This window comes from Carassius auratus, unplaced genomic scaffold, assembly GCF_003368295.1.
Source record: "Carassius auratus strain Wakin unplaced genomic scaffold, ASM336829v1 scaf_tig00036308, whole genome shotgun sequence".
Classification (NCBI taxonomy): Eukaryota; Metazoa; Chordata; class Actinopteri; order Cypriniformes; family Cyprinidae; genus Carassius; species Carassius auratus.
Genome location: NW_020526299.1, coordinates 119747 through 136019, shown reverse-complemented (window position 1 = coordinate 136019; position 16273 = coordinate 119747). Strand labels below are relative to the sequence as shown.

The 16273-nt window shown below is 36.2% G+C and overlaps 1 protein-coding gene across 1 annotated transcript; it reads right to left on the bottom strand.

Annotated features, from left to right (window-relative positions):
* Nucleotides 1-10825: 10825 nt before the first annotated feature.
* Nucleotides 10826-13722, bottom strand: LOC113082496 (uncharacterized). Its single transcript, XM_026254122.1, has 6 exons — nucleotides 13405-13722; nucleotides 12384-12500; nucleotides 11891-11961; nucleotides 11550-11626; nucleotides 11003-11068; nucleotides 10826-10865 (listed from the first exon to the last, which is right to left on the bottom strand). Exons 1-6 carry the CDS (start codon nucleotides 13712-13714, stop codon nucleotides 10826-10828), a joined length of 681 nt encoding a protein of 226 aa, XP_026109907.1. The 5' UTR covers nucleotides 13715-13722.
* Between the last annotated feature and the right edge of the window lie 2551 nt (nucleotides 13723-16273).

The following is a 16273-nucleotide window of genomic DNA, read 5'->3' as shown; positions in this document are numbered from 1 at the left end:
ATGATGTCTGTATTTTGTTTCTATGTTTCGCCACGGGATTTACATCCCGTGGTAACTAGGATTTACACAAGCTCCAGTCTGGATCCAGAACACCTGAGAAGAGATGATGCTGACACTCAGAGGACCTCAGATGATGCTAACCCTGAATCAACAAACAGAACTAACAATTATTGCTAAATGTGTGACTGCATCCTATAATAACTTAATTAATAATATTGATAGTTCATCGTCTAGCTGACTACGTCTTGTATTATTATTATTATTTTTATTTTTTCTAAAATCCTGTCAAATGTGCACAAACTACTAGCTACTACTAAATATTGTAGAAACATAATTTTCTGTAAAGTTGCTTTGTAACGATTTGTTTTGTAAAAAGCGCTATACAAATAAACTTGAATTGAATTGAATTGAAATTTAATATATGTTTTATTTATTTATTTTTTAAATAAGTGTTTACAGATTAGAAACCTATGAGCAAATATCGTCACATTAAAAATAACTTTCGGTAATACTTAAAGCTTTGAAGTGCTGGGAAAAGTTGTGTGAGTCATTTAAAATCACTCGAAAACATTAAACCATTTCTGCCACAACGGTGGAGATTGTGTTTATTGAACGATGTTTTTCCTGGCTTCCACATCTGTGGCATTTGTTCTGATTCTGATATCAGCTTTAACAGAATTCTGCGCCGAATTTGAAAGCTTCTCACAAGATTTTACAGAGATGTTATATTATTGATTCTACGGTGAATTCGACTGCTTTCTTCACACTACCCCAGCGCGGTGTATAACAGTCTTGCGGCTCCGGCTCGAGCAGATAAACGGTCTGCGCAGCCCAAACTAGTAGCGCGGATTCGTTCCGCTTTCGGTTTGTTTATCCAAAGTAGCTCTTGTAAATCGGTCCTGATGAGAACGCAAGGCCTTTCTTTGACTGAATGCGCACATTGCGATGACGTTACGGGACGTTTCTAAGCCCAAATTCAGCGGGAAATTTGCGGTCTTTTGCGAAAATTGCGGAGTTTGCTTGATTTTGTGATAAATTCAGCTATCGCGAAATCCTGGAGGGACTGATCTGTATATATCTGTTTTCTTTCTTTTTTTTTTTTTTTTTTTGCAATCTGTTCTGTTTTCTTCTTTTAACATCTAGCAGATCTGACGTCATTGACCAGAAGAACAGCAGCAGCTGCAGAAGCCACGCCCATCAGAGCAGTAACGACCAATCGCATCACAGCTTCAACAGTATTGTAATAATGGATGTGTACGTCTGTAAACAAAATTAATTATTTACTAAATAATCATTTTCAATAAGCTGACTGTAGTCTCTATAGATGAACTTAAAAACTAAACTTTTTACTGATGTTTAAAACAAATACATGAGTGAGTTCAAGTTCATTCATCATTTCCTTCATTGATCTGGCATCTTGAGTTATCAATTTCAGTAAAATCAACTAATTAATTTGGTGAATAAAAGATGCTTGTATCAGCTCTGCTGTACCTGCACATGGTTGACAGAGTTGAGTGATGTCCAGATGTGTGGTCTGGTTTGTGATGGGATTGTTGATCACACAGCTGTAGCTGTTTTTCTCCTGATATTCCACCTCCAGAGGTAGAGAGAGACTGATGCTGAGATCAGACACACTGATGCTGGACAATAAACTGTTTCCTTTGTACCAGGAGAGAGTCACATGACCCACATTCACCACTGAACACACCAGTGAACAATTCTGCTGTGATGAAGATGATGATGATGATGAAGAACATTGTGAAGAGTTACTGATGATGACAGGAACAGGCAGATGAGCTGAAAAAAGGGGTATTAGCTTGACTAGATCAGGAAGTGTTTATTGCAGCATCAGTCAGTCGATGAGTTTCTTATATGACAGCGATCTTCCCTTCTCTCTCCACATTTATAAAATATTATTACACATGGACAAGTAACAAAGAAGAAACTGATGCTTTTGTTATTTTATTACTTAGTCATCAAAATAAAAGTAAAATAAATGACCTTTCATTTACAGGTAAATAAAAAGGTGAAACCAGTATTTAACTCACCATAGACAGTGAGACTGAATCTCTTCCTCACACTCTTGCTCTGTAGTTGATAGAGTCCAGTGTGTTCAGTTCTGGTGTTTGTGATGGTCAGAGATCCAGTTTGATGATCCAGCTTCAGTCTGTCTCTGAATCTCTCATCAAGAACATCATCAAATACAGTGACGCTGCCGGCCAGTACACTGATTTCAGCTATTAAAGTCTTGTTATATCCAAACCTCCACTGAATCACATCTTCATCCATTATGTCAGTAAGACCAGAGTCTAGAGTGACTGAATCTCCCTCCAGCACTGACACTGACTTCACTTCATCTAAATCACCAAACACACCTGAAGAACAGAAACACAGATTTGATGTTTTACTCCACACAAATCAAAACTGCAGCTGTTCAATCTTTAAAGCCCTTGATTTCTAAACATACACTCTGCTTACACATGTGACAGATATATATGCAGCAGATTACAGTATCGCGTACAGCATCCGTCATCAGTCCCTCTTCAGATCAATCACTCATCATTTCAGTGTCATTGTTTATAATTATAACGTGGCAAATTATGGTCATGAATTATTTGAAATAAAACAGATTCACTTTTGCTGAACCTGCCATATTTTTCACAATATGTTGTTTTGCATTTATAGTGAAATTTTATTTTGGAAATTCTCTGGATGTTCAAAAAAGACTGTTAAATAAAATATATTAAATTAAAACTAAACCAAGAAGTGATTTCATAAAATGAATATGATTATAACTTACCAACCTGACGACACAAGCAGAACAAAATAAACATGAGAACCATCTTCAGATAACAGCACTTGAAGTGTGTGAACACTTGTGTATGTGTCAGATTGAGAACTGACAGGACAGTGTTAAACTGCCAGAGTGTTGCGTGTGTTTCATCCGCCAATAATAGTTGAGCACCACTTACTCATTACACATGCACAGCTTCTGCTTGCATTGGTTATAAATATTCAGTCATATATACATATTTTAGGGGTGTGCTCCTGCTCAAGACAATCTCCTGAACTCCAAACTGAATGTCAGAATGGGAAAGAAAGGTGATTGATAATATATATATATACGGACGATACATCTATTGTTCTCATTTGTAAGTCGCTTTGGATAAAAGTGTCTTCTAAATGATTAAATGTAAACCTTTTTGTTTTTTTCAAATTAAAACTCCCCAAATGTACAAATTAAAAATAAAAAAACCACACAATGTAAATAAGTTGTTACATAATATGTGAAAAACTCAGTTTTTGCAAAAATGGCAGACAGAACCTTATAACTCCAAGAAGACGAAATTGCAATTTTTTTTTTATTTATTTTATTTTATTTTTTTTGCTTATTTAATATTTTGCTCTTGAAAGTAAAAACGTGTTTTAGGAGGTTCACAAAAAAAATGTTCTCATTATGCCATTGTGACAGGTGTTGATTATTACTCACTCAAAATCCTCATGTTTTTCTGTTGAAAACTAATATAATGTGCAAAAAGAAAAGAAAAACAAATTCTCAACCATCGCAGTTGTGACAGAACAGGTGTCATATGTGCATGTTTAGCATTTTTAAAGAACAGCAGCTAAAAGCATTAGCACCTTGAGCTCAACAACTAACATGTGTCTCATGGATGTTCTGATGAATTTACTTCAGTGCATGTGTCATACACACACACACACACACACACATCCTCACCTAGCAACAGATCAAACCACATCTCATGAAGTCATTAGAAGTTTCACTTTGACTCACAGATCACAGAAGTAGCTAGAATTAGATGCATCACATCTCTCAGGGCGATTCTTGCTTTGTGTTTCTGTTTTGTGTAAAGTCAAGAGTCAAGAATCATCAGGAGCTATTTTATGAAATAACAGTTATCCACTCAAGAACTAAAAACAAGGCAATGAAGTTGTATCTATTCAGATCCCAGCACATTCAATCATTATAGGGAATTATAATGACATGGACAGAATAGGACTAACAGAACATGGAGTAAAGAACATGGAAGTGTTGTGAGTGAACAACTGCTTTCTAATAAATACAAGACTACAGACAAGAATATGACATGTAGGGCTACCATATTTCACCAAGTATTTATATTTTTATGTTTGTGTATTAGTCATGTGCTTGTAGAAGAAGTTTGGAAAGAAAGATGAAGGTTGTAATAAGTGCCTTTGAACCTTTTGTTAAACTGCACTAGTTCTTTTTTTATTATTATTTTGCTAAATTATTTATATTCAGCCTAAGTAAAGGGTTAAAATATGTGGTTGTGCTGCTGCTTTTAGTCAGTATTCATCATCGGTGAAAGCATGACTCATAATGTACTTTTGTCTGTGTACATTTAGACCATCTGTGGTTTTTAAATAAATGTGTTTTTATTCAACTGTCATTCAGGCTAATTCTGAATCTATAGTTCATTAGCATCTTTTCAAATATAGGCTAATTCATAAAGGTTTATCAGTTCCATACGTAACATTCAGTTTTCAGTTCAATTCTACAGTTATTTATCAAGTGAAATTTATTTCTATTTGTGTATTTGTGAAGTTTCTTCCTTCATACATTTATAAAACAAAATGAAAACAGCAACATAAACTGAGACATAATAATAATAATAATTAATCAAATGAAATATCAACGTCTATACAGTGTTTGACCACCAGATGGCCACAATACACCAGATTCCGGAAATAAACCTTTTATGACTCAGTTTAGAGACCAGAACAGAGTGCTAGATGACTTTTCTTTTCTTTTCTTTTCTTTTCTTTTCTTTTCTTTTCTTTTCTTTTCTTTTCTTTTCTTTTAAAACCTTTCCAAATGTTTAAAATAAGATCTGAGGTGGTGGCTCAATATATGTCTTTCTTTAGCATGTCCTCTATACAGAGGTGTCAAGTAACGAAGTACAAATAATGCAGAGGCGCAGACCGCGAACGGAGCAGCGCATGCGCACTTAAACAAACAGAGGACACATGGTATGTGTTTATCGATAGATTGTTAGAATATCCATATCTGTGCAGTTCTTTGTCATAAATACAGTTTGCAAAAGGTCACGAGGTAGCAGTCGGTTTCTCATCTGTAAAGTTTTCGCTCATCACACCACAGCCGTTTCCTCCAGCGAAAATCTAGCCCTTAACACATATGAACGAACACATACTTTAATTAAACTTATTTAAATATACTTAATTTAATCATACGTACTTTATACATACACTACTGTGCAAAAGTCTTAGACACGTTAGTATTTACACTTAAAAGAATGGTGTTCGGCCAGTTATTTATATATTTTGCTGTAGTGTGTCAGTAGAAAATATCAGTTTACATTTCCAAACATTCATTTTGCCGTTGTCAGACTGCTTGTGCATTCAAAATTAATTAAAATTAATGGCAAACTGATATTTCCTACTGACATACTACAGCAAAAGATATAAATAACTGGCTTAAAACCCTTTTTGGGGGGAAAATACTATTTTTTCCATAAGACTTGTGCACAGCACTGTATTTTAAAAACGACATTTTTGCTACTTAATAAAGAATGACCGTACAGTAATTCACAGAACTGATTAAAGACAGTGACAAGACAGCACTTATCTTAACTAAATATCAGAGAGAGTGAAAGAGATACAGTAGAAATATTATGTGTGGTTTTGTATTAAATAATGACCCAGACTGTGAAATACATTTATTAGCCTTAGATTAAGGGAAGCACAACTTGGGAAATGAGAGCATCAAAGCTGAAAAGCTATGGATTTATTTTAAATATTTGTAATGTTCTTTAAAGTTATCCATAGTTTTTTTTTTTGTGGTTCTTTTTTTTAAAGTATAGGTTCAGGCACCGTTTAGGAGCCGTTACCGTTTTAAAAGTATCGAAAAGGCACTGGACCCTACTTAAAAGTTATTATTTCTCACTGGCACATTTACCAAATGAGTGCTTTTTCTTCGTCCTCCACAAATTAAGCTACTGTAGGTAGTTCGGTAGCGAGACGTTTGAATAAATTAGCGTTTTCGATTGACGATGCGATTGACAATGTTGTGATAAGTAGGCTATACCAACTTTGTAACTCGTTCCCCCCCGAACACTGGACATAGCAGACGTATTTACCAAATACAAGAAGCTATCAATCAAGAAAGTATCAGGATTATGATTTCTTTTTCAGTTTTAGTTTTTGATTAATCACTTGGATTAATCATTCATTTTGACAGCACTATAATGTTTACTGTAAATAGACAACGATACAAGAGTAATTGTTATTAAGCCTGCACTAATGTTCTTGTCCATTGCCCTCGCAGATTCCTGGAGCTAAGCTTGGATGTACATTTACATTCCATTAAAGGTTATTGATGACATGCCTCTGAAGTTTGACTTTTTGCACCATAACAATACTTATTGGCAACTAGTCATCATATCTCTAGTCCTTTAATGTATTTGCCTTGTACTAAAGTGCGTTCATTTTAAATGGGCATGTATGCGGTTGATGAAGACCTGAAGGTCGAAACGTTTCTTGATTAAATTCCTCTGGAGCAGTAGTTTTCAGTGTTCAGACTTCACTTCTTTATTTGTCTATATCATTCAGTTGTCTTGCACCTGCGTCCTAATTAGATGTTTGGGATGTGCACACTATTTTTGTATTTTCATATATGCGGCTGAAACAGGTAGCCTAGTGCATCCCAAATTTTTCAACATGAACATTTTAATATAACATTATAGTCATTATGGCCTATGGCCTTTAGAAAAATGTTTTTTTGAGGAGGTGGGGTAGTGAACAGGCCCCTGTGGTGCGGCCTAAGCTTTTGTTCTTAATGGCATTTTTTTCCCCTTACATTACTTTTACTTTTATACTTTAAGTAGTTTTTTAAACCAGTACTTTTACACTTTTACTTGAGTAAAAAGCTTGAGTTGATACTTCAACTTCTACAAAAGTCTTTTTAAACCCTAGTATCTATACTTCTACTTGAGTAATGAATGCCAGTACTTTTGACACCACTGCCTCTATAGGCATAATATGTAATATATATATATATATAGATATGCTTTAATTGGGAAAATAACACTCTGAGGCCTTCTGCAAATCTTGTGCATTTTGATAATATTATGTGTTAGCTTTTTTTTTTTTTTTTATATCAGCTATCATATCCCGCTGATCCCACTGATTTTAAGAATAAATTATGGGTAGGGTTAGGTTTAGGGGTAAGGATTGGGTTATGTCTATATTTTTGGACAACAATGTTGATCATCAAAAGATGATGATCCATGAAAATGTCTTACTTGGCAAAATCACGGTGACCATATATAGCCTATATATATACAGACTATGAACGAAGACATTTGTAGGCTATGACCTGACGGTACGGTAGATAGGCCTACTAATTTCTCCCTGTTTGTCGTTGATCAGCGTAGAGTTTTTAACATCTTGGAACATCATCAGAGAATGCCCTTTTAATTGGTCGTTTCAGTCATTGTGAGTCACGTATCTTAGCAACGATGATGACAAGTGACAACAGCGGGAAATGTAAAAATTACTTCCTGACGACTAAAATGACTAAATATATTTGCACAATACTTCCTTAAAATGTTGTCGAATTAAATTACAAATATTATTTTTTTGCACTGGAAAGAACATTCTAGAAGTCGAATTATATTGAATAAGTTTGCACAAGGCTACAGAAAACTGATGTGTTTATTTTTCTTCAAATGCTGTCTAAGCCGATGAGTTTTGAATGTTATATGTTTAAAAATAACAAGTATTATAAACACCACAAATCCATGGTTCGTTGTTGGCAAAATGATCATGATAGCATTTATATTTCACATCTATGTGGTTCAGTCTTGTATATTGATTAGGCCCACTTTGCTATTCTATAAATATATAGGCCTAATACGTTGTATTATAATATGCTATAATGTATGAAATATATTTATCTAAATGTATCAATTAGTTTCCACAATATTCACCAGAAGTCATCATTTCAGGGGTTATTTTTCAAAATTTTCTTCCATGGGGGCATGTCACTGGACATTTACTCCTGGAATGTGAGTGGTTTTTGTCGAGAAAACCTGGGGTAAGCACTGGACACGTAGCTGTAATTATTTACATAATTTTATTTTTCATAGGGCAAGCAGAGAAGCCCTGCAGGCCCTGACGGCCCACCACTGCTTAAATGCTGTTGTAGTTTCGTTTCTGACGGTGTTTACATCTGCGTTCATTGGGATACATCACACAGAGAATAAAAAGTAATGAGGGACCTGCGCTCTCTATACACAGTGTAAGGGACCAACTCCCAGGTGAAGCATCATCCCAGTTATCATTATAAAAAAAATAAAATAATAATAATTAGATGGAAATTAGCCATGGTTTTACTTTGAATAAAACAAAAAATCATGGTTCTTGTAGTAATGGTAACCAGTCGTGGCCTACTGATTAGAGCAGAGGTGTCAAACTCAGTTCCTGGAGAGCCGGAGCTCTGCAGAGTTTTTTACACAGACAGTGTAGCTTTCACTTAAGCCTGAAGGACTTGATTAGTTGGATCAGGTGTGTTTAATTAGGGGCGAATCTAAACTCTGCATGGCTCCGGCCCTCCAGGAATTGACACCCCTGGGTTAGAGAGTCACTCTGAGTCCCAATTCGCATACTATCCGTCCTAAATAGTATGCGAAACTAGAATTAGTACGTCCCAGATCGTAGTATGTTGAAAAGAGTATTCCAAAGATACCCGGATGGTCTACTATTTCCGGTTAGAATTCGAAGTGCAGATCAATGCACACTCTAAGTGCTAATATTGCCCACAACCCATTGCGTACGGGAGGGAGGAGCTTTGCGATGGCTTTGTGGTGATGTAAACATGGCAGCCGGGTGCAGCAGCGGAGATGCGCCCTCAGCTTTTAAGTGTAAGAATTCAAATGTTTAACCCTAATTAAAGTTATATTTTATTGTCTCATAATATTATTGGGTTTATATTGTGCTAAAAAAGTACCGTGTTTATCTTGTAGGGTCCGATGAAGATACTGAGCGCCTCATTAACTGGCGCATTGCCAATGATGCCCTTTTCACAGGAAAAAGAAACGCGGCAATTGTAAAATGTATTGTGAAAAAAAAAAAACGATGAGAAAAAAAGATGGGAGTAGTAAATAAAATTTTATTGGACATAAAGAATGAATGAAACGTTAACAGTTGCGGTGTGCGTAACTAGTCAACCACGTTGTCGTTCACGTTGCATGACGTCATCGAAGTATGTCCCAGAGCGTGCATACTCTTTTGCTACACACTCAAAAGTATGTACTTTTTCCTCACCAAAAAAGTACATACTTTTAGGTCGTAGTATAAGTAGGCGAATTGGGACTCAGCTTCAGACTTTTAACCCAAAGGTAAGCTCGTGTCTCAGGTTCAGCAGGGATTGTGGGTGGGAGGAGGAAATGTGCAGCTCTCTCTTCCACTCTTAAAACCGACTGAGGTGAGACCCTTGAGCAAGACACCGAACCCCAAACTGCTTCCTGCGCACCGCAGCAATATGACTGTTCACGGTGTGTGTGTGTGTGTGTGTATATGTATGTGTGTGTGCACATGTGTGTGTGTGTGTGTGTGTGTGCACATGTGTGTGTGTGTGTGTGTGTGTGTGTGTGCACATGCACATGCACTTGGATGGGTTAAATACAGAGCATGAATTCCAACTATGGGTCACCACACTCGGATGCATATCACTTCCTTTCTTTTCATTTCCTTTTATCAATTTAACCATGGTTTTGTTCCTTCAAATACACATAAGTATTAAGATACGAATGCCTGCAAAGGGAGACAAAGGCCTGGTGACTGCTGCTGTTACACTTACAGGACGATCAAATCCTTGTTTAATATTGACCAAACCTTACAAAAATGAATCATTTTATTAATTTATTTAATTGTAGTAAAACTTAGTAAAGCTTATTTTTCTTATGTGTGATTTCTCAATGATTGAGACAAAAAAAAATCAAGAGACAACTGTATTAATGAAATCATAGCCATAACTGGCTAGGGCTACAGTTGTAATTTGGAAATAATACAATTTAATTACAATTAGTTATATATTTACTTTTATATTTTATATAAGTTCTATTTTGATCATTATTTGATTCCATCTGATTTCTTTCTTTCTTTTTCTAACAGCTGTGCCCAGGGGGTCAGAGTTTAGTTATACTAGCAGCTCCAACCCCTCTAACAGAAACTGAGGCATAGTAAAGTTGTTTGTGAGCTTTATGGAATGGAAAAAAAACAACAACCTTCAACCACATGCAAACTCACAGAAAGAGAGAATTCACACTCTCACCAGTGCACCTCAAACTTAAACGTCCAGTAACAGGCACGCTCTCCTGTAAAAGATGTCTGTGACCATCAGATCAAACCACGTTTCTTTCCAGATCTTAAGAAAGCAGACCACAGCAGGTTTCAGTCTGACTCACAAACTGAGCTGAACTGGGTGTTGCATGCATTCACTGAATTTAATTAAAGACAAAAACACACCTGGGCCTTGTGTGATCTGATTTTAATAGAAAGCAATATTGTAAAATGAGATGTAAATAAAATCAAACAAGGCTACTGGCTTGACAGTGAACACAGCTTGATTTTGGCCCTGCAGCTCGAGACTCAAGGGTATTGGCCTCGTTTAACTCATTGTTAGTCCTGGCTGGCACTGACCTGACAATGGAAAAATGGCTATACAGGTTCCTGGGCTCTTCCATCTCTAAGAAACCTGAAGTTGGTTCACCTAGCCACCCTAAGGCTAATGATACATTGGGCAACTTTTTTAGCAATGTTGGTGTCAACGGGCAACCAGGTGAGAAACAGGGCCCACGACCAACCTAAATTATCCAGATAGAAATTTGTTAAACATTCTTACCGTTCCCAAGACACATTGCTCAAAAAAAGTTGCCCCGTGTATCACCAGCATAAGATCTTTACACCTCCAGAGTGCAAAAAGAGGGGAAAAACCCCTCACATCCTGGTCACTTCCTCTTTGATTCGTTGCCCTGTGACTGGTGCTACAGAGCACCGATCAGCAGAACTGCCAGACACAAGAACAACTTTTCCCCTCAAGCAATCTCCCACATGAACAATTAATAGTATATTTTACCCCAAAATAAAAATTATCCCATAATTTACTCACCCTCAAGCAAATGTGTATATGACTTTCAGATGAACACAAATGGAGTTATATTAAATAATATCCTGGCTCTCCCAATCTATACAGTTGTAGTGAATGGGGCTGAACATTTTAAAGCCCCAAAAGGTACATCCATCCAAAAACATCTATATTTAAAACTTTATAAAGTATAATAACTGGCTCCAGAAAATGGCAGTACATGAGTCAAGTTCCAGCAGAAGACCGACATTTTTATTTCTGCACTGGAAGCTCTAATCACCAATACATGTCTTCATAACATACAATCATTTTCTCAAAGAAAAAATAAAATTAGAAAATGTATAAATTGCCTTATTTCATTGTGCAGTCCTTCACAATGAACATTTTGAAAACTTAGCATTACTATAACATCGGAAGATCATTAAGAGAAGAGCTGATAGTGACACCTGCATACACCACCTCACCCTCCTCCTTAACCCTCTGTAAGAAATCACAAACACAAAAGATTAATACTCTCTTTACCTATTAAACTGGTTTTATTGATTAACATTCTATACGTTCTTAAAATGCACACAATGACAATAAACTTGAGACGATAAAATGTAAAGCTGCGTATGTTATCTCTATTTACAGTTCATATTACTTCATATTATCCAAATTTCAATTGATATACAATAAATCAGAAATTTATTTAAGTTTGAAGTGAACAAGCAAATATTTAACGTATTCCAAATATTCCAATACTCTAGATTGGCCTGTGTCGTACTCCAAATAAATGGTTGGAACATTTTGACACTTCAGGTTCCTGTACACTTCTAAAAAGATCAACCAAAGCACACAATGTGACTGTGAGGAACAGACAACACTTTAAATACAAGACTAAATGAGGCTAACACAATCAAACATGGGAGAACTGGGTCATGGAGAGCACATGGGGAGAAAAACACATGTACCTGCATACCCCGTGCAGCCAAACAAACACAACACACGGTCATTAGTTATCTTACCGTTTTTGGTGAATTTTGATTGCAGTATGTTGGCTCAGCATAAGTTACCTGTTCTTCACAGGATTGAACTGTTTTAACAAAATTGGTCATCATTTGGAAATGCATTAATGCACCACACTATCTACTATCAGGCTTTTCTCAAAATATTGATATATTTCTCACCAAATGTTACCGGTTTATTAAATTTTTTTATTTTAAATTGACTACTGTATTAACAATAGGTAACTTGCCCTCTTCTGCTCTTTTTCTTGCTCTCTTGCAGATGCAGAAGATCCAGACCACAGCTATAGTCAACAGAGATCCAGTAGAAACAGTAGAGATCAACACTGGATTTATGTGTGCAGAACCTGCAGAGATACATTCATGTGAGTCAACTCTGATCTATATATAGAGACACGATTCATTTTCTATGAGTTATACAGTATCTTACAACATGGCTCGAGATATCCAATCATTTTGTTTCATGCTGTAACTAGTAGTAAAGCGGAAGAGATGATCAGTTCACCTTCTGTGCTTTAACCAAGGCACTATAGCAATCTGTCAAACTACATTAAAGAGTGCCACAAATCTATTTATTGTGTGAATATCATATTATTAAATGGTGTTCACTCTACAGACAATGTTTAGTTAAGATTTACATTATTACAGGTCAAACATTATGTTTTGGACATGACTTTTACGAGACACGTATGGATTATAATGTTAATGAAATTGTGATACTGTATTTTTCATACCCAAACAAAATTATATAATTAGAGTATTCATTAACTTATTAAAATGCATTTGTCACTCCCAATACTTTGCAGCATGAATTTGGTCTTTAAAGTTCTTTCATTTGAAACTTAACTTTAAAACAATGTAGTGTGGTTATTGGAAATATAGAAAAATTTACATCTCAGTGCTGGAATACGCTATATGACATTTAACGTCTGAACAGGTTATAAAATTATTGCTGACTTTGTAAATGCTTGCAGAGAAAAACAGGGCATCAAACACTAATCAACATATATGGATGTCAACGTTTCAAGCTGTGTCTAAAGTTTGTGTTTATGTTTGCTTTTCTGTAACTTTTGACTGCAAATGAGGGCAAACATTTTGACAAAAAGTTTAGTGTATTCCAGCCTTTAAAAAGCCTGTTTCCCAATTAGCATCATAACATCGACGGCATTAAGGTACAAAAAATAAGAGACCTGCATTCGTTTTAGATTTCCCAATATGTAGTGCACATGGTGAATTCAATTCTCTACTCACGATAGACTGTGACACTGAATCTGTATTCAGTCACTGTTTTGCCGCTGATGGTTATCAGATAGAGTCCAGCATGTTCAGTTCTGATGTTTGTGATGGTCAGAGATCCTGTCTGATGATCCAGCTGTAGTCTGTCTCTAAATCTCCCATCAGGACCATTATATGTGTTGAAGCTTCCACCCTCTACATTGATTTTAGCTATCGAAGTCTTTTCAGCTCCAAACTTCCACTCTAGAAGATCCTCTTTCTGTATTTTAGTAACATTAGTTTGTAAAGTGACAGAATCTCCTTCCATCACTGATAATGTCTTCATGCCTTCACAAAACACTGGGAAACAGAGAGAGTTTGCTCTGAATACCTGCATCAACATACAATTAAGAAATGCATTTTGTGGACATTTTGGAGATTGGAGTGAATCCAAGTTTTGAAATGGTACCACAATACCAGCACAATTAAAAATGCCAAAATGATATTAGGTTAGATTGTAGCAGCTGGAACGGACAAGAGCAATCGCTGCAGATCTGTATTAAGTCAATTTAAGAAAATAATAATTGTAGTAAAGTACGATTTGAATCATAGGTTAATACATTTGGTTAGAACGACTATATTTTACAGTGATATATATCCACTAGAACTGAAAAGCATTAAATAAGTTTTAACTTACCAACCAGACACCAAAAGGACAAAAAGCAAAAAACAAATGAGTGAAACATTTTCTTAAAAAATCAGGGTCTGAAACAGTCTTGCGCCAGAAATCTGCAAAGATGAACCTTGTTTGTGGCGTTTGCTCTTCTGTGTAGTAACTCTTTGAAATTCTTTGTGACTCTTCTTGTGTGTGTGTTGAGGCTGTTGGCTGAGTTTTTTCTCTCTTTTTTTTTTCTCTGAAAACCACAGTATAATGTTTCTCATAGTGCTGTGTGCCATTGCATGAATGATATCTTAAAGATTTACGACCTGTGTAACGGATATGCAGATCAGTGATTCATGGGTTAAATTCTGTTTTACAAATAGAATTCTGTGTGCACCAAATGCCTGACGCCAGCCTGGCTGGACTTAAATTATTTTACGAGGCCCATGCGAGCTTCAAAAGAATACCTGAAACCCCCACCCCAAATTCCTTACTGTTGTAAGTCCTTATTAATATGTATTTTGTATGTTTATGGATTGCATAAAATGGTTAATCCTTGTTATGTGAAGAGTATAAGTTGCTAAGCTATACTTTAGGAAATGTTGAATTCATTCTAACTTTTTCTCAAATAGTCATGTGTATGTAACCCCCACTTTAACAGGTCGTAAAATAATTTACGACCACCCTGGACGGAGAGGAGAGGAGCCAAATCACTGGTTTCTTTTCCCCAATGCATTCTATGGAATGTATTCATTACCTTTTTGTTTTTATGTTGTATAAATGTATAACGTATTCCCTTTTGGTACAGTTAGATGTTTCCCATATAAATTGGGACTATTTGCAGTGTTATCATGTGTTAATCAAATCTTTAAATATGTGTAATTCTGCATTTGAATGTAACTTCATGTTTTGATCATTTATACGTATGATCAAGTTTAGTATCGTTGTGATCGTCATGTTCTGACAAACCCATTTATCTAGAGCAAAGTAATGAAAAATGTATGTAATCTGAATTACAAACTTGCTAGAATAATCCCTTTTCGAAATCTGACAAGTCCTAAATCATCCAGGGGGTTGGTTCCCGAGACAAAGGAACTTTCCCTCCGTTTCAGATCGCGGACTTTCATTGGCTGTTACGCGAAAAAGGGGCGTGAACCATTTCAAGCCATAAGAACGACCGAACAAGTTCCGCCTTGCTCTTCTTCCTGTTCTTGGTTCTCGGACACGCTGCTCTCCTGTGCGACCCTCCGCGCGGCCTCGTGCCGCGCTCATAGCGCAAACCCCCTCAGCACATGGACTGAGGAGAAGAAAGCCATTTTAATGGCTCCTTTAGAAGCCTTCGTTTCGTTCGTTTCTTTTCTTTTCTTTACTAAGTTTACTCAACTATTCGCCTCTCCACGCAAGGAATACGAATTCTGGAACAATGTTTGTTGAACCTTTCAAATACCGCGCGAAGACAGAACAAAGGACCACGTGCTCCACGCTCACGCCAAGAGCCAGCACAGCGTGCACGCGCGTCACATGGCCTCCGGCACACGTCCGCTGTTTTCAAAAGGAACACCGCGCAAAGCTCACATTGGACACTCTGCAAGTATCACTTTTCTATGGAGATTTAAATGCTGCTTTAAAGTGTTGTTATGATCTGATTTGTTGTTGGCTTCCAAAAGTTACTGACTATGATTTTCATACTTGAGCTCATTCTGTGATCTCTCTCTTTCTCTCTCTTTCTCTCTCTCTCTCTCTCTCTCTCTCTCTTTTATTTAGATTCGTTATGTCTTGTATAAAGCTTACTGTTTGTATTGTCGTATGCATATTTACTCTGTGTGATTTGTAGTTTGATGTATTACTAGTTTAATTATTAAACACCCATATACTGACGATTGATGTGGCACTCCACCCCACTCACATTACGGGTCCCTGAAATGTTCTGATCTTTAGCTACGAGCTCTAAATTTAGAAACTAAATTTATCATAAGGATAGGATAATATTTTCATGGCCAGAGAATACTTTTCCTTGAATTATAAAAAGCGATATCTCTATTGAAAATTGATAGGTCTATAGTGGTTTGCTGGACATACCACGGTTTGATTTGCAGTAATTTACAGTAAGAGATATCACAATAATTGATATGGAGAATGTAATATTGACATATTAATGAGTAAGTTACAGTGCCCTGTGATTATTTATTCTTATAGGCAATTAAACTATTTTTCATAATCAATCAAATTTAATGTAACTGTCAT